Source organism: Puma concolor, chromosome E3 (genome assembly GCF_028749965.1).
Source record: "Puma concolor isolate L17-30 chromosome E3, mPumCon1.1.hap2, whole genome shotgun sequence".
Lineage (NCBI taxonomy): Eukaryota > Metazoa > Chordata > Mammalia > Carnivora > Felidae > Puma > Puma concolor.
Genome location: NC_141682.1, coordinates 2,126,682 through 2,149,643, shown reverse-complemented (window position 1 = coordinate 2,149,643; position 22,962 = coordinate 2,126,682). Strand labels below are relative to the sequence as shown.

The 22,962-nt window shown below is 59.8% G+C and overlaps 3 protein-coding genes across 9 annotated transcripts in view; 2 read left to right on the top strand and 1 right to left on the bottom strand.

The window, feature by feature from the left end:
• SNX8 (sorting nexin 8) overlaps positions 1 to 4,761 on the top strand; it is a 68,387-nt gene extending 63,626 nt beyond the window's left edge. For 5 of the 6 annotated variants that reach the window (XM_086691853.1, XM_086691854.1, XM_086691851.1 and 2 more), the window contains exons 8-11: positions 757 to 825; positions 2,526 to 2,675; positions 3,042 to 3,191; positions 4,596 to 4,761. In XM_086691853.1, the coding sequence (XP_086547979.1) occupies positions 757 to 825; positions 2,526 to 2,675; positions 3,042 to 3,191; positions 4,596 to 4,706 (480 nt within the window). In that variant the 3' untranslated portion in view covers positions 4,707 to 4,761. The remainder of the gene's footprint in view (positions 1 to 756; positions 826 to 2,525; positions 2,676 to 3,041; positions 3,192 to 4,595) is intronic. The other variant, XM_086691850.1, reaches the window with a different exon arrangement.
• A 2,576-nt stretch (positions 4,762 to 7,337) lies between these two features.
• On the bottom strand, positions 7,338 to 16,665 carry NUDT1 (nudix hydrolase 1). Its single transcript, XM_086692897.1, has 4 exons — positions 16,537 to 16,665; positions 14,806 to 14,973; positions 8,298 to 8,443; positions 7,338 to 8,062 (listed from the first exon to the last, which is right to left on the bottom strand). Exons 2-4 carry the CDS (start codon positions 14,955 to 14,957, stop codon positions 7,890 to 7,892), a joined length of 471 nt encoding a protein of 156 aa, XP_086549023.1. The 5' UTR covers positions 14,958 to 14,973; positions 16,537 to 16,665; the 3' UTR covers positions 7,338 to 7,889.
• On the top strand, positions 16,558 to 22,256 carry MRM2 (mitochondrial rRNA methyltransferase 2). Of its 2 annotated transcripts, none has more exons than XM_025923326.2 (3): positions 16,558 to 16,706; positions 18,189 to 18,478; positions 21,133 to 22,256. In XM_025923326.2, the coding sequence occupies exons 1-3, from the start codon at positions 16,699 to 16,701 to the stop codon at positions 21,573 to 21,575; spliced, it is 741 nt and encodes a 246-aa protein (XP_025779111.2). In that variant the 5' UTR covers positions 16,558 to 16,698; the 3' UTR covers positions 21,576 to 22,256. The 2 variants fall into 2 exon arrangements, with proteins under 2 accessions (XP_025779111.2, XP_025779110.2); XM_025923325.2 differs by lacking the exon at positions 16,558 to 16,706 and adding an exon at positions 16,717 to 16,817.
• Positions 22,257 to 22,962: the final 706 nt, after the last annotated feature.

Here is a 22,962-nt window from a genome sequence, read left to right as displayed (position 1 = left end):
TAAAAGACTGAAACACTGCTATTTTCCTGTAACCTTACTGGCTGGAATCTTGGCTCTGGGCGTGGGTTGGAGTGGCCTGGAGCCTCTGAGGTCATCGGGCTGGAGACCTGGGGTTCCCTGAGTCGGCCGCAGAGCGTGGGCCGGAACCGCTGGCTCGCAGTGCGGTGCTCGTAACCCCCTCAGACACGTCCTTCTATTCGCTTCTTCGCACCTTCTGCCGCCTTCCGGCGGCACCCTCTACACACTGGGCCTAATGTGAGGTTTATGAGAGGCGCTCTTCATGCTCTGCCACAGCTGGAGCTCTAGAGGTCGTAAAAGGGCTCATTTTCGTGAGGAGCCGGTGCTGCGCCTGGGCGAGGTGCTCGGCAAGCGTTGGGAGCTGAAGGACGTAAGCTGTGCTGTAGCCCTTCAGGACACGTGGCCGTGAGCACAGTGTTAGCACTGGGTGTTCCCAGGAGGCCAGCCTGGCCCCAACTGTGACCGTGGCTTTGGCGGGCCGTGAGGCCCAGTGGTGTTGAGCGGCGAGCGCATGTGGACGGGTGACCTTGGAGGCCCAGGATGTAGCTCTCGCCTAGCCGCTGGCTTCTCTGGCTCCCCTGCCTTGTGTGGGGGGCTGTCGTGTGGGAAGGGGGCTCTTCTGCAGAGCTGGCTGGTGGCCGTGGGGGGAGGGCCGGCTCAGGCTTGCAGATGGGAGGCCGTGGCCGGGCCTCTGGGTCCCGTGGTGCTCGGTGTTGGTCACCCACCCTTGTTTTCTAGGGCAAACAGGAAGAGAATGACGTGGTGGAGAAGTTGAACCTCTTCCTGGATTTGCTGCAGTCCTATAAAGTGAGTCCGGCTGTTCCTTGGCCAGGGACGGAGCTGTTGAGAAGTCTCCCGTGAACTTTCAGGGCTTGACTCCGGGGGAGTGGGAAAAGAGCCATGAAGCCAGGGCCGAGGAGGGAAGACCGTGGGTGGTCTCGGCGGGCACTGCAGGGGTTCCGGCTGTGACCCGGCAGGCGTGCGGACAGGCCTCTGGCTTGCCTTGGTCTGCCCATGGAAGGTGTGTGGGTGTGTGCACATGCACACAAACGCGTGAGTGTAGGCTCACGTGAATGCGTGTGTATAGGTATGTGTGTATGTGTGCATGTGTATGTGAGTGTGCGTGTGTATGAATGTGCATGCATGTGTGCATGCATATGCGTATGTGTGTTCACGTATGTACGTGAACCTGTGCGTGTGTGTGAATGTACCTGAGTGAGTGTACGTGTGTATGTGTTAGGGTATCTGTGTATATATGTATCTGTGTGTACATGTGAATGTGTGTGCACACATATTAATATGTGTACCAGTGTACGTGTTTGCATGCACACGTGTGTATCTCTATGTGTGCACGTACGCATGCACACGTGTGCACGTAGTGTGCATTTTTGCGTGTGTATGCATGCACGCCTATACGTGTGTGCACGTGTGTGTGTGTGAGAGCACGCGTGAATATGCTAGGTCCTTACAGATACTGTGAGGGGCTGGCCTGGTACTGAGGGAGCTTGCCCCTTCCACGGGCAGAGATTCCAGGAAGTCTGACTGCAGACTTCCTAACTGTCGCAGCACTGGTGACAGGTTGGATTGCCTGTGAAGCCAGAGAATCCTTCTTGCTGAGCTCAAGGAGAGGGGGCCTAGTACTTTGAGGAATGTTCCGAAGGGATTTGTCTGTTAAGTTGGATGGTAGCCAGGCAGCCTCGAAATCCCAGCACTGGTTCAGTGGCCGATATTTCCCACAAGACTCCTGATTGAGGTTATTTTAGGGCTGCAGGGAAATGCCCGTGCAGCTTCCTTTTGGAGACTGGTCTCTGTGCTGCTGGAGGCACACAGCGTTCTGACACTGGGCTGCGTGACAGGCCGAGGTCCGGCGCTGTCCCGGCGCTCTGGCATCTTCTCTGTGGACAGGCCCTGTCTTCCGTGTGGTTTTGGTTTGTGGTGCCGACTGGCACTGCGACCCCTCTTGGTTCGACCCTGGGCCTGGCCCCAAGCCGCTCTGTGCCGTGAACACTTCCCGGGCAGGGAGGGAGAGAGTGTGTGCCTGAGCCTTTTCTGAGGCGGGAGGGGCTGGAGTGTGAACGGCGTGGAGGGAGAGGCTCCAGTGTGAATGGCGTGGAGGTGCTCGAGTGTGAACGGTGCGGAGGGAGGGATTCGAATGTGAACGGCGCGGAGGGAGACGCTCGCGTGTGAACGGCGCAGAGGGAGAGGCTCGCGTGTTAATGGCGCGGAGCGGCGTCTCGAGTGTGAATGCCGGAGGGAGGGTTCGGGTATGAACGGCGGAGGGTGGAGGGAGGACTGGAGTGTGAACGGCGTGGAAGGAGACCCTCGCGTGTGAACAGCGCGGAGGGAGAGGCTCGCGTGTGAATGGTGCGGACTCGGAAGCCTGCGTCTGTTGCATAGTCTCCTTCCCGTGCTCCCTTTCACCTGCTGGCTCCCACGGTGGGGGGCGGGGCGGACGGCTCCGGGTCCCTTCCCGCTGGGGGCCGAGCACGGTGCACCTCCCTCCACAGGACCTGTGCGAGCGGCACGAGAAGGGCGTGCTGCACAAGCACCAGCGGGCCCTGCACAAGTACAGCCTGATGAAGCGGCAGATGATGAGCGCCACTGTGCAGAGCCGGGAGCCCGACTCCGTGGAGCAGCTGGAATCCCGCATCGTGGAGGTGGTCCTGGCGCGGGGGGTGGGGGGAGGGGCCGTGGGCGGCCTGGGTCTGCCCCGCTGGGCTGGGCTGCGCGCCCGGCCTGGTGGCCCCCCCGGAGCTGGACTTCCGGCCTGTCCTTGGCTGGCTCCCGTGCTGCCCGGACGTCGCTGCCCTGTGCCGGGGTAGCCGGCGGCGGGAGGGCCGCCCCGCCACGCCCAGAGCGGTGCTTTGTGCTGAACCCAACTGAGCCACCCAGGCGCCCCCGGAGCGGTGCCGTCCGGATGCCCGGTTGGCACGAGTGGCTGGCGTTTCCCTCGGCGGTGGTGCGGGGCGGGGCGCCCCGCGGTGCGCGCCAGCCCGGTGCAAGGGCGCCTCCTTCCTGTGCAGCAGGAGAACGCGATCCAGACGATGGAGCTCCGGGGCTACTTCTCCCTGTACTGCCTCCACCAGGAGATGCAGCTGGTCCACGTGTACCTGCCCCTCACCTCCCACATCCTCGGTGCCTTTGTCAACTCTCAGATCCAGGGGCACAAGGAGGTGGGTCTGCCTGCCGGCACCTTTCTGCCTGCAAGTCTGGCACCCTGCGGCTGGCCCTGCAGGGTCACCGGGAAGGGCAGGGAGCTGGGGGGTGAGGGGGTGGGCACGGGACCTTTCAGCCCGCCTTGCTCACATCTGCTAGTCCCACACGGAGCCTGAACTGCAGGGGTGAAGTTGTCCACGCCATCCTCGGGGGAGGGGACGGGACTGTGGGAGGCAACGAAGGAAGCATTTCTCTTCTCCCGGAGGAGTTTCAGAGTCGGGGTAAAGCAGAGCGTCCCCCAGAACTGAGTGAGACAAGAGACGGTGGGGAATCGGTCAGAGGAGGCAGGGGGTCGCTTCCTGAAGACCCCTGGTCAGCGTCCTCCAGATGGCGGCTTATAAACGGGGATGAAGCGCTGTGCTTGTCCTGAGGCTTGGCAGGCCGCGCTGACACCTGCCTGGCCCCCGTGACCCAGAGCCGTGTTGCACTAGCCAGGCTTGGACTCTTGGCTTCTCAGACGGGGCCGGGTGTGTCCTCTCCGGACAGCCTGGAAGGCTGGGTGTCTGCAGGGTTGAGGAAACTTGTGAACGGTTCTCGGGTGGTTATGCTTTTGCTGGAGCTGCCTTCAGACATCGTGTGTTCCGGGTTCCTTCGACGCCTTTAGTTAGCCCTGGGAGCGCAGTCACCTGCTCAGGGGTCCTTGATAACAGTGGGGCAGCTTGGGCCACAGCTTGTAGAGCTCCGGCTCCGTGCCTGTTGGAGCTCTGCAGCCTTGGTCGTGTCCTTGAACCTCCACGATCACCTGGGGACCCGGAGGGCGATGGGCTGCAAGCAGCTGGGGTCCGGGGCTGTGCTGGGCGCACGGAAGACTACAGCGTCCCTGTCCCCAGGGACCACACTGACCAGCGGGGGGTGGGGGGGGACCATCCTGACTCAGCCAGCCGGGGAGGAATGGGCTTCTCCCAGACCGGGAAGATGTGTGTGGAGCCCACATGTGGGGTGGGTATGGTTCTGTCTGGACGGACAGCGCATAGCAGGAGCTCAGGTGTGCAGTCCATAACACTCGCGGACGACATCTTGGAGGCAGGGTGAGGGGCTAGAAGGTGGAGGTTGTCAGTCCGGCCGGGGGCATTTGTGAATGAGCGTCTCAGCGGGCAGCTCGGTCTCTGGTCTAGAACCAGTCATGCCGGAAACACCCGGACGGCTTGTCCTGTTGGACTTCGGGATTCCCCTTACACCAAGCCATCCGAGGCAGAAGGGGATGAGAGCAGGCAGCGGAGGGGCCTGTGGCGCCGGGGGCAGTAGCCGGGGTCTCCGGGTGGGCTGTGTCGGGCTTCTAGGGGTTTTGCGGGGAACGGACGCACTGGGGCGTGTCGCCGGCTCGTGGCCTGTCTCAACCTGGGACACTCCCTCTTCTCCAGATGAGCAAGGTGTGGAACGACCTGAAGCCCAAACTAAACTGCCTCTTCGCTGGACCCAGTGGCTCCCCGACTCCACCGAGGCTCCCGCAGGACGGCGTGTCTCCTCGCTAGTGCCAGACGCCTGGGGCGGGAGCTCCGGGCGGCCTCACTAAAACCTCTTTCCAAATGGCGTGTTCCTGTTTAATTCCCTCCAGATAGTGGCTGCCCCCCACCCCCCATGGGCTCCCCGGTGTCTGACTGACCCCCAGGCCCAGTGGGGCCGGGGTTTGGGTGCTCCCCTCGTGGGGAGTGGGGCTGAGGATGTGACCCCAGGCCTCTGAGCATCCACGAGGGCCGGAGGCCATGGGGGTCTGCTCAGCTGTCCTGGGCCCCGCCCGACGCTGCACTGTGCCTGAGCCTGGCGGTCAAGAGTTAAGGTTCCCTGGAAAGGTCTCTGATTCCAGGAGGTCAGGGTGGCGAGGATGGCTTCCACATAGCAGGTGCCTGGGGGCATGTGCAGGGGGCACCCGTGAGTTTTGGGGAGTCGGGAGGGTCTGGGTCCAATGACCAGGGATGGGGAGGTTGGAACCCCCGTGTCGGACACGAGGTGGCTGTATCTGATGAACCGGTTAGTGAGGGTGGACTGTGACCTAAGGCCGGCGGGCACTCCGGACGGGTGTGGGTACGGCGGGGCCTCGGCGGGGGGGGGGGGGGGGGGGGGGGTCACTGGGTGCACAGACGGTGTCCACCTCCAGGAGGCAGGCGTGGGTCGGTACCATGGGGCCCTGGTCTGGGCTGGGTCTGGGTAAAGTGTCCTGTGTCCCTCCCTGTCATGTGCCCGTGGGCTGCGATGTCGGGGACAAAGGTGAAGTGGTGCTTCTGTGGTCTGTCGCCGTGCAGCACCAGCTGTGTCCTCGCGGTTGTTTGCAGGCCCCTGTCTTTGGAGGCGGTAGCTTGTGACGGCTTGAGTGCGGAGGCTGGAAGGGGAGGGCGGGCGGGGCCGTGTTCCAGCTGGGGTCTGGAAGGGGGGGTTCTGTGTGGCTGTGGCTGACCATCCCCCGCCCCATTTTGGGAGGCATTCCGAGCCTCCCTCCTCATTCCAGGCAGGCCCGGAGGGGATCCATTCTGGGAACTCTGGGGTCAGTGTGCGCCTGGGGCCTCCGAGCGCTTCCTGCTCTGAATCCCTCTTGTGTAAAGACCAGCAGGGCACCTTCCTCCCAGGCCGGGAACACTTTGAGCTCACTGCCCCCCTGGCCAGAGCGGTGTCGGTGGATCTGTGTTGTGGGAGGGTCCGATTGCACGCCAGGAGTCGAGGGTCTCGCCTTCCCGGGGTGCAGATGCCTGTGCTCCAGGGGGCTTTCTCTGGATCTGAAGGCAGGTGGGACTTCCCACCTGTGTGTCCCCACACAGCACGCAGGACTCCCGCACCCGTCCTGGGGTGCTCTTGCACATCACTGCCCGGGGCGGGGGTCGGGGAAGTATCTTTTAGGCCCAGCCAGACACCTGCGTCACCCCACGTGTGGGTTCTCCTGTGCGGGGAGAAAGCCAGCTGCACCCCACGCAGCCCGAGGCCCTGGGACTGCGGCACATGCCTTCCTTGGCTGATGAAGGGCAGCGTACCCCCAGAGCCCAGCAAGCGGGGGCCCGTTCGATCACTGGGCCGTGCGTGCGTTCTGCTCCCCTTCGGAGAAGCTGGTTCTCGGGCACTGAGTGGATCTGCGCTGCCCCACAGGGCTGCCCCACGGGCGCTGTGTACACTTGAGCCGTAGGGCTGACCTCCGAGCCTCCCGTTCCCTGTCGGCTGCTGCCCGCGCGCCACGGCCTGCCTGTGGGTGGTGCGGGACAGGCGACCACAGGACACTGGCGAGCTGGGAAGACACCCAGAGCAGACCCCACCACGCACGCAGTGGGGGCTGGGGGCTCACGGTGGGCAGCAGCACGGAAGGTGGGAGGGCCGGCGCGGAGAGGGTCTCCCAGGGCACGCGGAGGCCCGCCTCTCCCGGGTCACTGAGGAGAATTCCAGCACCAAAGACTTCACTTGTGCTTTCTCAAGAGGACTTTTCCTGAGACTCCGTGTTCCTGGCGGCCTCTCCGTGCGGTGGGAGGAGCCAGGATCCCTTCTTGGCTGGAGTTCCGGCCAGGGGCCAGGGTTTTCGAGGCTTACCCAGAGGGCGCTTTCTTGTGCATCCCCGCCCTCCCCAGCCCCTGCAAGGAGGCTGGCAGATGGGAGACACTTGCTGGGCTGTGTGCGTGGGGGTCACGTCCTTCCTGTGCTTGTCAGCTGGGGACAGCAGGGGCCACCTTTTGCCCCCCACAAAGCCTCCCTCTGGGCCCAGGGCCAGGGCCGCTCTGGGGAGGGCCAGGCTGCCAGCTGCTCTGGGTCAGGGAGCGCAGGGGCGTCCCAGCTTGCCTCCGTGGCCCTAGTCTCCAGGCTGGGACTGCGGGAGGGAGACCACAGCCTTGCCTTGTCTCCCACGGTCTGCGACGTCCCGGTGCCACGGGGACAGAGCCCGATCCCGACTGCGAGGCCGGAATGGAGCCCGGCTCCAGTGTGTGCCTTCGCCAGGTCCCTCCAGCCTGGGCCCAGCTTGCTCGTGGCATCAGATCCGGGCACGTGCGGGACTCTGCACAGGTTGAGGTCGGCTGGTTTTGTCGGCATCCGAGACCCTTCTTCTCTTCGTGATGCAGTTCTGTGTATGGAGCACTTTACAAGGCTGTAGGCATCGATTACTACGCCAATAAACTGGAATCGTTCACACACGGTTTGCATTCTGAGAGCTTTATCAATAAACACACGAACAACTGTGATCAAACCCCTTTATAAAACTTGGGTGAAGTGGGTTCTCCGTATAAGCGAGTGCTGCCTCCCTCCTTCCTGGCAGTCAGAAGTCTGGACAGGAACAGCCAGTCCCTTGGGGTGAGGGAGGTGACGGCTTCTGATGCATCAGACCAGGGTTTTAGGCCTGGGCCTCGCCTGTTGGGTTTGCCCTTGAAGGAGGGGCGGGGGGCAAGGACGCCACACCCTCTAACCCATTCTATGGTCCTGACAAGACCGCAGCGCCCAGCCCGCCCTCTGGGCCCAGTGTGCAGGCCATAGGCAGCCGGCAGGCAGGCAGCTTCCTGAGGACGGGCCTGGGCTGGTGTGCGTGGGGCCCCGTGAAGAACGTGAAAAGGTAAGAGAGCTTTCTTCTCTCCATCTCACCCCACCTGGAACCCCCCGTCCCGCCTCGGGGCTCCGAGAGCAGGTGAACAGATGGACGGCACTGCGGGTTCGCAGCGGATTCGGCGGCCTGCGGGGCCAGCGTGGTTCTGTGTCTACACCTCGTCCACCTCACGGAGCGTGTAGTCCAGGATGGTGTTGGGGCCCTGGAACTTGAAATACCCGTGGAATTTCTTGTTCTGAAGCAGGAGGGGAAACCAGTAGCTGTCATCGGGCCACATGTCACCAAAGGGGATCCGGTCCAGCTGGAACCACCGGGGCCGCATTTCTGTGGTGGTGCAAAGGGGGACATGGTGTTCAGCCGGGAGCTAAACTGACTTTTGGTGAGAAAGTGCCAGGCAGTGTCGTGTGAGGAGCTCGGCAGGCTCCTAGTTCAACCCTCGGGCCGTGTCCCGGTGTCACTCCGCGCAAGAGGGAGGAGGAACGAGGCTGACGCGAGGGGCTGGCGCAGCGCCTGCCCCGGGAGACGGAGGGAAGGGAGAAGGGGAGGCCCCGAGACTCACCGTCGCTCTCCGCGGGCGTCCCCTGGACACTGTCTGTGCGGAAGATGTGCACGTCCATCAGTTCCGGCTCGCCCACGAACTCGAACACGATCCGGCCCACCTTGTGGAGTGTGTCCGCGGTCAGACCGCACTCCTCCTGCAGCTCCCTGCGGGCAAAGCGGGCGATGGTCACAGCAAGGCGCCGGGCAGGGGCACGCCCGCCTGTGGGCCAAGGGAGCCACAGACGCAGGCGCCCGGGCCCGCGTGAACAGTTCCCGACCTGGCAGGAACTTGGTTATCTGGGGGCCTGTTCATCGAAGCCGATTCTGTTCAGAGTCTGGTTCAGGGCGCACAGGCCGACCGGTGCCACACCTTGCGAGCCACAGCGCAGCCCAGGCCCGGCCGGGCTCAGCTCTTCGGGGGTCGTGGGCGAGCTGGGAACCTCCCACCCGGTCCTTCAGCTCCAGCTCTCTCCGGGGGGGGGGGGGGGGGGTTCCTGGGGGGCGGGGGCAGCAGCCACGTGAGTACCGCTTTGTGGGCCGTGGGAACCCGGGCCCTGAACCGGGAGCCACCCTTCCTCACACGCGTGCTCGGAGGGCACAGGAGCAGACCGCTGTACACGGCCTCCTTCGCGAGGGGCTGCCTCGGTCTGTTCCACCGAGGAGACGCCCCCAACCCTCCGGCCGGCTTCTCTGCAGCCGCCCGGGGCTGGGGGGGGGGGGGGGGAGGTGGGGGGAACAGGAGCCTGGGGCCCGTCTGGCTGCGTTGTCTCCTCCTGGGGACCTCCCGCCCCCCCCCCGACCCAAGCACTGTGCCCGGCCACCAGCAGAACGCGACGCCGCTTCTGTTTCAAAGTATTCGCTGCTCAAGTGTCACGTTCGCCGCGGACAACCTGGCAGACCCTGGGCGGACGCGTCAGCAGAGAGAACCCTCACTGCCGCCTCATTGTGTTTCTTCCGGGCCTTCTCCTTCACACATCCGTTTACACGACTGCAGACGCGTCACGCGCTCGGACCCGCGCTTCCCACGCAAGGCCAGCGTGGCGCCCCGCCCCTCGAGGAGTTCCAGCAGTTTCCCACCCGGTGTGGGTGGCGGAGTAGGAACTGCTGTCCCTGCGTCCAGCGCGAGACCCCGTGGTGCGCGTCTCCGCGTGCGCGCCCCATACCTCCCCTGTCTGGCCCTGGCCAACGGCTCCGCCCCGCCCCCGGCCCCCCGCTTCTGGTTCCCTCGGTGTCTTCTGGAAGCCCTGTGCTCCGGACCCCGGGGAACCCCTGGCTGCTCGCTGCAGTGGCGAGGGAACTCGGTCTTTTGCTCCCTTAGAGCCTGGCTTCCCTACTGCTCTGGATGTATTCGTTTCTGTAAGCGTTCTCGTTACGCCTGACCGTTTACAGTTCTAAGTAGGGACAGGTTTTTTTGGCTTTGCGCTCCAAGTTGTGTTAGGAACACGATACGTAAGTACCTCCCGTGCCTGTACGAAGCCAGGGAAACCACTTTGCTCGTGAAACACACACACGCTGGGTCCAAACGGTCTGATGTGAGCAGACGCCTTCCTCAGCGGGAAGTCCACCCTGAGCTCCCGGTAAGGTCTGCAGGGGAATCACGCCCATTTGCTGCCGCTGTGGACGAGGCCGACTGAGGCTCTGAAAGCTGGAATTTGTTCAGGGACGTGCTTAAAATTAGACTGGACCTAAAAAAATGAATGTCTTCACTTGGGGGGTGCAGGTGGCTTCCCCAGCTAAAGGCTCTGGCATCCGCCGGGCCTCCCCCACTGCTCTGGCAGCAGGCCGGTGGGTCTGGGTTTTAAAAACTTCACCTGGTGGTTGATGTTTTGACTAGTTTTGGTTCGTCTTCCCTGAATACACAGCAGTGCATGAAGCATCGATAACCTTACTTCACGGGCTGGGGTAATTAGCGGGGACGACAGCCTCGGTTTTGCTAAAGTGTCGGATCGCGTGTGTGACACTCAGCTCCCCAGATGGCAGAGAGCAGGATGAGGAACGCATTACACAAGACAGCAGCGGCCGAGCGTCTGGGTGGGCGCGGGGGCCCCGCGGTCCTGGGGCTCGGCTTCGGCCGCTGCTCCTCTGGGGCGCTCTGAACACCGTGCCCTGGGGCCTTGCTGGGGTCCAGAGATGGGACGCTGCACCCGCCTACGGCCCAAACCTGACTCTGAGGGCCCCCAGACCCCCAGGTGCCCTTCGTGCGGCACCGGGGACAGCGCGACAGGAAACGGAGGTCAGGCCATGTCATATCTGCCCTGTGATTACGACAGGGGACTGCAGCACAGTGGAAAACGTGGTCTCTTCAGTAATGCTGTGTCAGCTGGATGTCTTGACGGATGAGTCTCGACCCTCTGCCCTACATCTTATCCCAAACTCCATTCCAGATGAAGATCTAACAGTCCTGAACGTTCCAGAAGAAAAACTGAGGAGAAGGTCTCCAGCCTGGGATAGGCAAAGATCGCACTAAAATGAAACTTCTACTCATAGAAACGTCATCACGAATGAAAAGACGAGCCCCAGGGAGGACACAGTAGCAGACTGGGCGTGGCCGAGGGGGACCCGCGAACTTCAGGACACTGCAGCCCACTGGGCCTGAGGACCGAACAGCAAAGAGAACAAAGATGGGACAACACAGAACAGAATGTCGGGTGTGGGACAGCCAGGAAAGGTGTGGCCCCCGTGCGACGGGAACACTGGCAGGAGAACAGCAGTGACTCCGGCAGTCACTGGGAATTTCCCCAAACTGATGTCAGACGCCGAACCACAGATCCCGGGAGCTCCGAGGACTCCAAGCGAGGCAGACACCAGAAAACTACCTGCAGGCACGTTTCCTTCAGGGTGTAATAAATCAAAGAAAAGGAAAAGATCTTAAAACCAGAGGACAAAAGCACTTGGCCACAGAGGAACCAGGATGAGAGTCAAATCTGGCTCCCCAGAAACCGAGCGAGCAGAGAGAGAGGGAGCGAAATACTTAGTGTTGACAGAAAACACACCAACCTAGGATTCTGTACTTCCCATCAAGAGGAAGGGGAAATAAAGACTTTCTCAAACAATAATTGAGGGGCCCCATTACCAGCCTCCTAACAAACACGAGAGCGAGGTCTTTGGAGAAAAAGGCAATGGCGGAACCTTGGGTCTGCACGAAGAAAGCGAGAGGACTGAAGGAGTGAGCCAAGGCAAGATAAAACCGTTCTGGCTTTTATGCTCGATCGATTGAGTGGGTAAGGGTTTGTTTGAGGTTATTGGCGACGACGTGTCCGTGTTGGTGTGCCCCATGTGTGCGTGCACGTGTGTAAGGTGAACAGTGAGCACCCAGGGTTGGGTGTTGGAATCAGGATTGTTGTCAAGAGGCCCTCAGACCACCCATGGGGCGGGGGGCAGTGTTATCTGAAAGTGCACTTGGATCGTGTGCAAATGCGTATTGCAAACTTTGAGGTGTGCACTAAACATTAAAGAAGTATAGCTGACCTTCTAAAAAGGGGAGAAAATGGAATCCTTTAAGTGCCCAATTAAAACCTCAGAATGGAGAAAAGGGGTGGAAGACAAAGCCAGGAACAGAGGACAAGGGTGACAAACAGAAAACCACCGAATCTGGTGGATATTAACCCATCTGTGTACCAGCCACCGCTTGGGACGTCAGCGGTCCACGGGCTCCGGCGAAAGAAAGATCGTCAGAGTGGATCTGAAGACAAGACCAGCCGGTGCTGTCCGCACGGAGCCCACGTTGCACAGGAAGATTAAAAGCACAAAGTATACAATGATCAAGATGAAAAAACGCAGATTGAAAGTAAACGTAGAGAAACACACCAGGCTAACACTAGTCAAAGGAAGAAAGGAATATCTGTACGGGTTTTAGAGCTGACTTCAAAGCAGCAAGTTCGGCAGGAATAAAGGGGATTCCGTCCTGCGGGAGGGACCACTTCTCCTCGATAGGATGCTTAATACGTATGCACCTGACGATAGTCAAGCTACGGGAGGCAAAATGAATGGCACCGCACGGAGAAGTGGATGAATCCACCGTCCGGGCTGGACACTTCAAGCAGAAAATCAATAAAGACGTCAAATGTATAAGGAACTGCAAATCTCTCAGACGGGCAGCCCCGTTTAAAAACAAGGGCAAAAGACCTGAGTGGGGGGCAGACACCAGAGGGCGCACCCGTGTGGCCGCGCTTATGTGATGCTTTAGAACAGGCCGAGTCCTCAGCCGTGAGGAGGCCAGCGTGCAGGCGGCCCTTTCCATGTCTTGGGCCACGTGCTGGCCACACGATGGGCCCATCCCTTAAACGTCCCCTGGTGAAGACGGGTGCACGTGCACTTCGGGACAAGTGTGTGCGACGTCTCCAGTCCTGGGCTCACGGAGACTTTGCGGGGGGTCGGCCAGGTGAGGAGCCAGGAAGAGTGGGGTGGGCGACAGCTGGGAGGGTGAGGGGCAGCGGCTGGAGCGGCGTGAAGCTGGGCCACGAGGGGGCTCCACAGGTGAAACCGGAGGTTCGGTTTAACAGCACTGGGTGCTATTACAGGGACTTCACGGGGCGCCTGGGAGGCTCAGTTGGTGGATTTTGGCTCAGGTCACGATCTCACGGTTGTGGGTTCGAGCCCCGAGTCTGGCTCCGTGTGGAGCGTGGAGCCCGCTTGGGATTCTCTCTCTCCCTGTGCCCTTTCCCCGCTTGCGCTCTAAGTAAAAGGAAACAAATAAATAAAGGGACTTCACACATGAACGAGAGAGACCCTGACCCGGTTTCGGGAAGGTTGCCCGGGGGCTGAGTGGAGAATGGAGCCAGGGGGACAAGGGCAGAGCAGGGAGGCCAGGTAGGAGGCAGAGCACCTGTCCAGGTGGGGAGGGGTGGTCTGGACGCGGCGGCAGAGGGAGGCAGACCCGGATGGGTGCTAGTTGTATCCGGGGGATAGAGGTCACATGCTTCCCATCCTGAGGAAGCTCGTTTCCTGCCCGACCTCCAGCCTGCTCTGTGGGAAGGCAGCCGTCACACTCAGTACTGAGGCTCTGGGGTGACTGCTGGTTTCTCACGGGTGTGTCTCATTCAGGAAATGCTAACAGCGAGAGGACGAAAAGGAAAGGTCCTAAGAAATCGGGGGCCTGGAGGCTCCTGACCACCAGGACGGCAGGGGGCTGAAGGGAAGCCCCCCGCGGTCCCGCCACACGCCTCTGCACAGCCCTGCCCTCTGGCCCTCGGTGCTTCTTCGGATGCCTCGTTCCTGCCTTCCACCTGCTCGGACCAGACCGGACGCCAAGTCCTTTGGGAGTTCTCCTTTGTGCCCAGTCATCTGCCCTCACTCTTTATTCTGGATGCCCCGCACCACTGGGTGCCCGCTAGACCCGCTCTCTGCACACGTCCCCGTGAGCCCGGCAGCCGGACTAGATCGGAGCCCCGCAGGGGGGCGGTCGGGACCTGTTCCCTGTGTCCTGACACTGAGCTCGACTTGGGGGGGGGGGGGGCGCTGGCTTCCACCTGTTTCCATCCAGGTTCCACGGGTAGCGAGGCTCAGGGGACCCGAGTCTCAGCAGACCGGCCTGTGCCCCCGCCGTGTGCTGTCGGAGCAGCCTGGCCACGCTGCCTAGCGCTTGCCCAAACAAATGACCAGCACGCCGGGTCCCATGCCTAGGAGGGGGAGGTGCACGCCAGGGACATCACACCCGCGGCCGTTCACACCCAGGACTTGGCCCAGTCATGCACCATGAAGTCAACTTGGTGGACTGTGACCAGCAATTAAAAAAACCCGAAGGATAGGAACTATGTTAGCGGGACGTGAGCACGTACTTTCGTGTGGTAAGAGCATTGTTGTATCAGAACGTAAACATCTCTTATGTGGGTTGTGATGTTTAAAAAACTCCAAACTTGAGAACCATCGGGCTGCAGAGCCTGCAGCTGACTTCCTTTCCAGAAGCCTCATTAGTACGCATGTGGGGATCTGGTCTCTTCCCCGGGGAAAGCGGCCTTAATTAAGGTTGCTCACTTCCTTCAGAATGCCATCAGTAGTAGCGAAGGCTTGTGGAGCGCTTTGTGAGATGTTTGCACACACAGTCTCATTTGTTCCACACGTGAGGACAAGGAAGGGCAAGGGGACCGATGTCGGAGAGCTGTGTGATCTCAGACAAGCCGTCAACCGCTCTGGGCTCTGGTTCCTGCCCGCGTGAGGCAGGCTGTGCCGAGGACTAACGGAGACTGTGTGTGAACAGGCTCAGACAGAAGAGCTGGTCATCGGCTCCCTGAACGCACGAGGAAAGCAAACGACTGACTAGCCGGAAGTCGCCATGCCACAGCGGCTTCCCAAATGTGTCAAGAAAGCCCCTCCCGCGCCCCCAGCAACAGCTCACGTGCCCTGGGCACTCCCCACTGGTCCAAATCCTGTACGGTTACATCCTCAATCTCCACACTCCCGACAGGCAGGAAGGGTCATCGTTATTCCCATTTTTGGGATGAAGAAACTGAGACCCAAGAGCTCCATAAGGAGCTGTAGGCTGTCACCCTTGGGAGCTGGTTCTGTGGTCAGGCCCACCCCTCCCTCACCTCTTGGCCCCTTCCTCGATGCTCTCTCCTCCTTGAACTTTGCCTCCAAAGCCATTCCACCGGCCGGCCCCGAAGCCTCGTTTCTTCATGCCCAGGAGAACTCGCGGAGGCTGCAGCACCAGCACCAATGTGTAGAGCCTGGAGGCGCCCATGGTCCCCCGGGGACCCCTTGATGAAGGCAAGAAGGCTGGGTCAGCTTGACCTGGGTGCACGCGGAGTGTGGATGAGGCCAGGGGCCCGGTGAGATGGGAACGTGCGGGGGAAGGCAGGGGGGAATCTGCCTGGTGGTAACCTCCCAGCCCTGCCACAAGAGGCTCGCCTCATGCCAGATGAAAACCGAACAAACGAGCTTCCAGAGTAGAAAGAGGCCTGGCCCTCCGAATCCAGTGGCACCCGTGTCCAGGCCTTGGGATTGCCAGGGCTGATGGAGCAGGTTAGGAAAGGGCCATGTCAACCCTTCCCCCTCCTCAGCACAGGGCTGTTTTTGCCCCTGTGTCCAGCCCGTGGACAGTCCACCCCCTGTGGCCCCAACACAACCAGGCGGGTTAACCGATGGTTCTCGGGTCAGGCTTTTGGCCTTGGCCTTTTCATCAGTGGGGCCGCCTTCTGGCCTGCTGGGGTATGCCTTCCACACTTCACCGCAGAGCTATAGAGTCTCGAGGAGCTCCTGGCTCCTGGCAGAGAGCCCGCCCAGCGAGGGCTGGCTGGTCCTCCCTCCTGCGACAGTTCATAATCCGCTCACAACTGTTGCTGCTCTGGGCTCTGGCACTGGAGCCACAAGGGCCCCTCCCGCTCGAACGGGTGTGCGTGGTCTAGAGGAAAACTCCAAGGGTGATGCCTGGGTTGCTGCTGGACACATGGAGGAGGACCAGGACCCTCTGTGCATCCATCCCTGTCCCAGCCTGGGGCCACTGTTCACAAGTCTCTTACCCTGGGGACCACACCGGATGAGAAGCAGGATCCAGGAGCAGGGATCCTCGTGGGAAGCCACAATGTCTGAGAAAAGGGAGCTACAGCTGGGTCCTGGTTTTGGGGGTAGGTCTGGCCAAAGTGGGTCTCTGTGGCCGAGCCTACCTGTCTGCCTCTGTCCTCTGTGATGCTGACTGGTTTGTGCCCAGAGCCCTGGCTTCCTGAGTGACTTGTGGTGGTGAGGCAGATACCAGGAGTGTCAGCTATCACTTACTAAGCACTGGCTGTATACCTCTTTTAAAAAATCATTCTGTTTAGTAGACCCAAGAACTTTGTGAGCTAAGACTTGCTTTCTCCATTTTCAGATCAAGAAACTGCAGCTCGAAGAGGCTCAGTCTGACCCAAGGTCAAACTTGGGGAAGACCCCAATCTGGGTCTAACGGGCTTTTGAAGTTCAGTTGTCCCCTGGGTCCTGGAGCAAGCGGCTTGGGACCACAATTAGAGGGTCCTCAGAGGGCCCCTCCGAACGTCAGCGGCTGGGAGGCTGCAACAGGCCCGGGCAGGTGGTCTCCGAGTCAAGTGGTCGGTACACCGAGGTCCCTCACCAGAGTTTTGAAAGATCGTATCCACAGAACACCAGGCTCAGGCCCTGGTCCCGGATCCCTCTCCTCCGACCTCTGCTCACCTGGCCCCCCCCACCCCCTGGTCCCGCACCCCTCTCCCCCCTCCCTGGCTCCTCCCCCACCCCGTCCCTGGTCCCCACCCCCCCGCTCGCAGGACCCGGGCTCCGCTCCCCGGCCCCCTCACCTCTCCCCTGCTCACCTGCCCCGGGTTCCGCTCCCGGGCTCCCCGGTCCCTGTCCTCAGACCCGGGATCGCGCGCGCTTTCTGAACAAGGGAGCCGCGGAAGCCGGGGGGGGCGTGGCCTCGGGCCGGAAGCGAGGCCGGCACTTCCGGCGCGGGGGACAGGAGCGGATCGGCGCCCATGGCTTGGTGAGTGGGGCTGTGAGCTAGGTGCCGGGCGAGGTCGTGCGCTCAGTCGGCGTTTATGGGGGCGCCTGCTGCATGCGTGCGGGAGGAGGAGGGGCCGGGGGCGCGTCCCAGGTTCGTCCGCGGGGAAGGGGCGCAGAGACGCGGTCATTCCCGGCGAAGCGCCTATGGGAGGACTTCCGGCCCGAAGTCAGTAGTCCGGACGGGTTCCGAGGAGCGGCGGGCGGGCGGGGAGCGTGGAGGCCTACGGAGAGCGTAGGGCGCAGGTGAAGGGGTGCTGCAGCTGGAGGGCGCAGGGGAGGGGCGCTGCGGGGGCAGGCCTGACGGTTGTGGCTCGGCACTGGAGAGGCACCAATGGCCCGTGTGGCCGAACTCTAGGTGTGGGCCGGCGCTGGAGGACAGGGCCTGTGTGACCCCGTTTCCGGCCTTCCCCCAACCGGCCCCGTTGGTTCTGGTGCCCAGGATGGCTCTGTGCTCCTTCCGAGAGACCCCGGGGGGCTTTGCGAAGGCAGCCATCACCGAGTTACTGTGTCCGGATCTTGACTGCACGCTTGGGTTGTTGAAGGGCCTCTGGCCGTGCGCCCTGGTGAAGATGTCCGGGTCTTCCCTTGAGGAACACGGATGCAGAACTTACTTTGTAGGGTTGTTCTGAGAGTTGAGTGAGGGGGGTGCGGAGAGCTCCCGGCCCGCGGCAAACCGTTCAGACCCTGACTTTGCCAAAGAGACTTGGAACTCGTTCTTCAGGCTGAGTGCAGTTGTTAGGAGACGGGCCTGGCGGCCCCGTGTTGGCGGCTGTGCCGAGGCGCCGAGGAAGGCGGGGTGGTCTGTCCCCGGGGGGCTTCTCCCAGTCCCGCACAGCCCGGGGACAAGTTGTCCCGGGTAAGAAAGAAGATTGCTTTGTCAACATCATCAGGCCTGTTAAGCGGAACCGGAAAAGCTTTGAGTTTTCCTTCTGAAGAAAATTTTCCCGAGGGCCCCACGCTTCTTCGCCAGAAGGAGTTCGCCTGCCGTGTTCGTGCACTTGGGCCGCCGCAGGCCAGGCGTAGACCACACAAACGCAGGCTGAGGCCGCAGACCCGGATCACGGTGCTGCAGGGCCCTTTTCTCGTGGGGCCTCTCTCCTCGACCTGCTCACGGCTGCCTTCTGCCCGTGGCCTCACGTGGCCTTTCCCCGCGCACCTGTGTCCCAGCTGTCTCTGATGGAGACGCCAGTCGGGTCGGGTTGGGGCCCGCCTGTATAGCCTCATTCGTAGTTACCTCTTTAAAGACCACTTCTGTTTTGAGGTTTCTGGGGTTAGCACTTCAACACACCCCTTTGGGGAGGGACTCAGTGCAGGCCATTACACCCGTTTTCTGGCCGCGTCGCCTTGTCAAGTTTCCTCCCCGTTTGGGCCTCCGGGCCCTTCTCTAAAAACACGTGGGTTGAACCAGGGACCCCGCTTATCTGTGTGACGTCCACCTGTTCGCTCCCTTCTTCTTTCTCAGGTCCTTGAAGCTGGTACTTGCGTCCCTTCAGCGGCAAAGGTTTCACACCGCCGGGAGCCACTACAAGGGTCGGACCGCTGCTGAGCACCTGTGGCTGACACGTCATTTGAGGGACCCGTTTGTGAAGGCAGCGAGGGTGGAGAGTTACCGGTGCCGAAGTGCCTTCAAGCTCTTGGAGGTGAACCAGAGGCACCAGATCCTGCGGCCCGGCCTCCGGGTCTTAGACTGTGGGGCGGCTCCCGGGGCCTGGAGCCAGGTGGCCGTGCAGAGGGTCAACGCTGCGGGCGCAGGTAGGGCCTCTGGCCACCCCCGAGTGTGCGGGCGCGGGCCAGCTGCCCTCCACCAGGGGAGGTGGCCAAGCCGCTTTGTGATGACACATTCTTCGGCGTGGCTGGTGTAGGGGCTGATGAGGAAAACGGGACACTGATGTGTTGACAGCGGGAGACCGGGTGGAAAGCTACGACGGAGACTAAAAGTGCCTCACGTCACCACGTCCGTGTGTGCGTGAATGTGTCGGAGAGCCCCCTTCCCGAACTTGTTTTTGCACACATGACTCCACGTGTATGTGTTCTTTTTCAGAAACGATAGTAACTCACATTCTTCTTGCTGATTTGGAGCCTTAATGGAGGGCTTCTCCCCCCCCCACTCACTGACCTATTGACATTTTCCCATGTCTGCACAGCTCAGTCAACCCCAGAGTTTTCCAGGTCCTGGTCTTGGAAGCCCAGGGTCTCCTGGAGGCCCTGCTGGGGGCTGCTCAAGGTTCTCCCCTCTGGCTCAACCTGAGGGACTCATGTTTTACCTATTTTATATTTTAGGATTTTGTAAAAAAAAAAAGAATGTTTCTGTGTTAATAAGGTTCCCCTGATCAGTCGGGAGAAACCAATACCCTCAGTGTGCAAAGCCCTGGCGTCCTTGTAAACGCTCGTGTAGACCGCCATATGATGACGTCCCGTGCTGTTGAGCCAGCCTCCTGCTGGGCTCCGGTGTTGCCCTCGGGGCCTTTGTTAGCTGCCCGAGCTGAGCCTAGCGTGGTGAGCATCCCTACCCTTTGTGTCTCCTGCCGTAAAGTCGGAAGGGACCAGAATCGCTGGCATTACGTGACGTATGTGCCGGCTCACAGAAATCGCAGACACCTGGGGTGCGGACCTTGTGCCCATTCTCCTGGTGAAGAATGAGGCTCGGAGGCGTTTGGCGGGCTTCTGAATGCACGGGCTGGGAGTGCTGTTCCCTGGGTTCGGGACAAAGAACCAGCTCCGTCACTGGGTGTGGGATGCCGCCAGGGGCCCTAGAACAGGTTACAATTTTTTTTTTTTAACTCAGGGTCGCCTAAGTGAAGGGATCTGTATCCGAGATCTCTGTTCCTTTTCCTACCGCTGAGCCCGCCCACAGACCTAACAACAGATTTCATTTTATTTTTAATCTTACGTTTATTTAGTTAGAGGTAACTAAGATGTTGTGGTTCCTTGTAATTTATTTAAAAGTGCACCTTTTTTTTTTTTTTTTTACTGTCAAATTTATTGTCAAAGTGGTTTCCATACAACACCCAGTGCTCATCCCAAAAGGTGCCCTCCTCAATGCCCCTCACCCCCCCTCCCCTCCTTCCCACCCCCCATCAACCCTTAGTTTGTTCTCAGTTCTCAACAGTCTCTTATGCTTTGGCTCTCTCCCACTCTAACCTCTTTTTTTTTTTTTTTCCCTCCCCCTCCCCCATGGGTTTCTGTTAAGTTTCCCAGGATCCACATACATAAGAGTGAAAACATATGGTATCTGTCTTTCTCTGTATGACTTATTTCACTTAGCATCACACTCTCCAGTTTCATCCACGTTGCTACGAAAGGCCATATTTCATTCTTTCTCATTGCCACGTAGTGGTCCATTGTGTATATAAACCACAATTTCTGTATCCATTCGTCACTAACAACGGATTTTAGTGGCTCCTGTCCCTGTATAACTGTTCCTCAGGGGAAGAGGAGCACGGCCAGGTTTGACTCGTAGGAAGCAGCGGCCGAAGCAAAGGCTGTGGATAGAATGTCCGGTTTCTTTTCCTGCCAGAAGGTGTACAGATGCACCCAAAGTATTTGCCTCTAGTGGCCCCTTCCCGAGGTTATGACGCCTGGGATGCTAACGAGAGTCAGGTACATGCCGTGAGGTGTGAGATGGCCTACTTTCCAGGGCTGAACGTGAGAGTTTTCTCCTTTGAAAAATGCACTCTTCAAAATGGTTGGACTTCCAGTCCTTAGCTAGAAGACCCACGTTCCACCGCCGTGGGACAGCCTCTTTGCTACGCGGTCTGCACTAGCAGATCTGTGATGGCACCCTCCCCTCATGCCCTGGGGACTGGGGAGAAGGGCTCTCCTCAACGTGGGGCGGGGACGCAGAGAGGGGCCGGGGACAACAGTCGTGCTGGCCCGAGGCCCTGTTCCAGGTGAGACGATGGCCTCTACTGCACAGCTGGTACCACTCACACCTGGTCGAGGGATCGGTTCCTGTACCTTGTCTTCCCCACTTCTCAGCTTGCTTCTAATAGTTTCTGCATCAAAAGAAAGTGGATTAAGCTAACGGCAGTGCTGAGTTAATCCGGAGGTGCTGTATGCATTCACGTGTCATTGGTTCAGCTTGTCAGAAAGCCCACTTGGAGATCACCCTTTCACAGAGAGCTGGCCTCTGGAAGGGAGGCGAAGCCAGAGTTGGGGTCAGGTGCCTGCCCCGGGACAGGCACTTCTCTTCTCTGGGCCTCCGTTAGCTTCCTTGTGTGGAGAGTGGGGACTGTCACCCCTGCCATGTGTGTGTTTGGGATGGATACAAGTGCGGAGAGGCCCGTGTCCACCTCTTGGCGTGTTCGCTCTTTACGTTGGTCCTGACTTTTTACTTTTATTTTTCTATTTGTATTTCTGAGGGAAGATTCAGGCTGTAAATAAATAACATACTCTGTCTTCCTTAGATCCCGGTGCTCCTGTGGGCTTTGTGCTTGGGGTAGACCTTCTCCACATCTTCCCCCTGGAGGGGGCAACTTTTCTGTCCCCCGCTGACGTGACTGACCCCAGAACCGTCCAGAGAGTCCGAGAGCTGCTTCCTGGCGGGAGAGCAGATGTCATTCTGAGTGACATGGCACCCAATGCCACAGGGATCCGGAGCCTGGATCACGACAGGCTCATTAGCCTGTGCTGGTCCCTTCTGGACGTGGCTCCAGATGTTCTGCACCCCGGCGGAACGTTCCTCTGCAAAACGTGGGCTGGAAGTCAAAGCCTTGGGTTACAGAAGAGACTGGCCGAGCAGTTCCAGAACACCAGGACTGTGAAGCCTAGAGCCAGCAGGAAGGAATCTTCAGAGGTGTACCTCTTGGCCACACAGTACCGAAGAGCGAAGGGGCCTGTGGAGGACTGAGGGCTGCCTCTGCCATTTGTGGTCCTCGTTCACTGCAAGTGTGGTCTGAGCTCTTTCCTGGAGTGTGGCTGGAGGGGTCAGAGCTTGATCCGGGACGTGGCTGGCAGGACGAGGGTGGGACCTTTCTTTGAAACACAGTGTATTCACTGGTCACGATACATGATAAAAACCAGTCCCTAAGTGACCTTAGGTGCAGAGGAAGGATGAAAAGACAGTGGGAAGGAGAAACCTTGATGTAACACTGGACTCAACTGGCTGTTCACTTGTAACAGAGTTTCCACCATTGCTCCCAGAAGGCAACACCCAGGCTGTGGTTATACAGTGTAGCGAATGCGAATGAAAATCTGAAATTTTGACCTGGGGGTTAATTTCCATCTCTCTGGTGAATGGTGTGGAAATTAATACTTTCAAGCAACCGGAACCGGGGGCAGTTATGGAAGACATTTCATGTGAATTTTGCAGGGGGTGGTGTGCTTGTTTTGTTGCTGGAGATCCGCCTTGCTGTAATACTCCAGGCCCCTAAGACTGGAGTTGCCAAAGCAAGCAGCCACGTGGAGTGCTGTATTTCCTTTTACTCTCTTCCAGGAACTTGATGCAGCTTTATAAAACAATGTAGATTGTGTTTATTTAAGGGATTTCCATGCTTTGAAGTTTGTTTCTATAAAAATTGTTTTTTTCAAAGCTACTTGTCATTAAAAAAGGGGGGGGGGCGCCTGGGTGGCTCAGTCGGTTAAAGGATCCAACTTCAGCTCAGGTCAGATCTCTCGGTTCTTAAGTTCCAGCCCGGGGTTGGGCTCTGTGCTGACAGCTCAGAGCCTGGATCCTGCTTGGGATTCTGTGTCTCTCTCTTTCTGCCCCTCCCCTCGCTCATGCTCTGTCTCTCTCTCTCTCTCTCAAAAATAAACATTTAAGAAAAAAAGCCATTTCCTGCAGGGGTGCTCATCCCTTAATAAGAGTGTATGGACTATAACCCTGATTAAATCCTGAGGGTGGAGCTGAGGGAGAGCCTGGGTAGACAGGGAACCCCACAATCTCCATCAGTCCCCCAGGGTGCAGTCCAGCGCTCTGAAGTGGGCTGCAGGCTTGGTTTTAACCTTTTTTCATTTTACTTTTGGCTGTAGTCAATTAGGACGGGAAAATCCCCCCCACTTCCTCAGGGCTCCTCCCCACCCCATTTCTTGCGCGGGGTGCTGTTCCGGAGATGGGGCGGGACCGGGGAAGAGGTGCCGACCCTTAGAGCACTGGGCAGATCAGAGATGGGGGAGGTGCAGACCCTAGTGGGCGTGGTGTAGACGCTGGGTACGATGCAGACCCTCCCGAGCGCGGTGCAGACCCTAGGGCGCTCGGTCCCGGGTGGGGTGTGAGCCTGGAGGACGAGGTTCAGGAG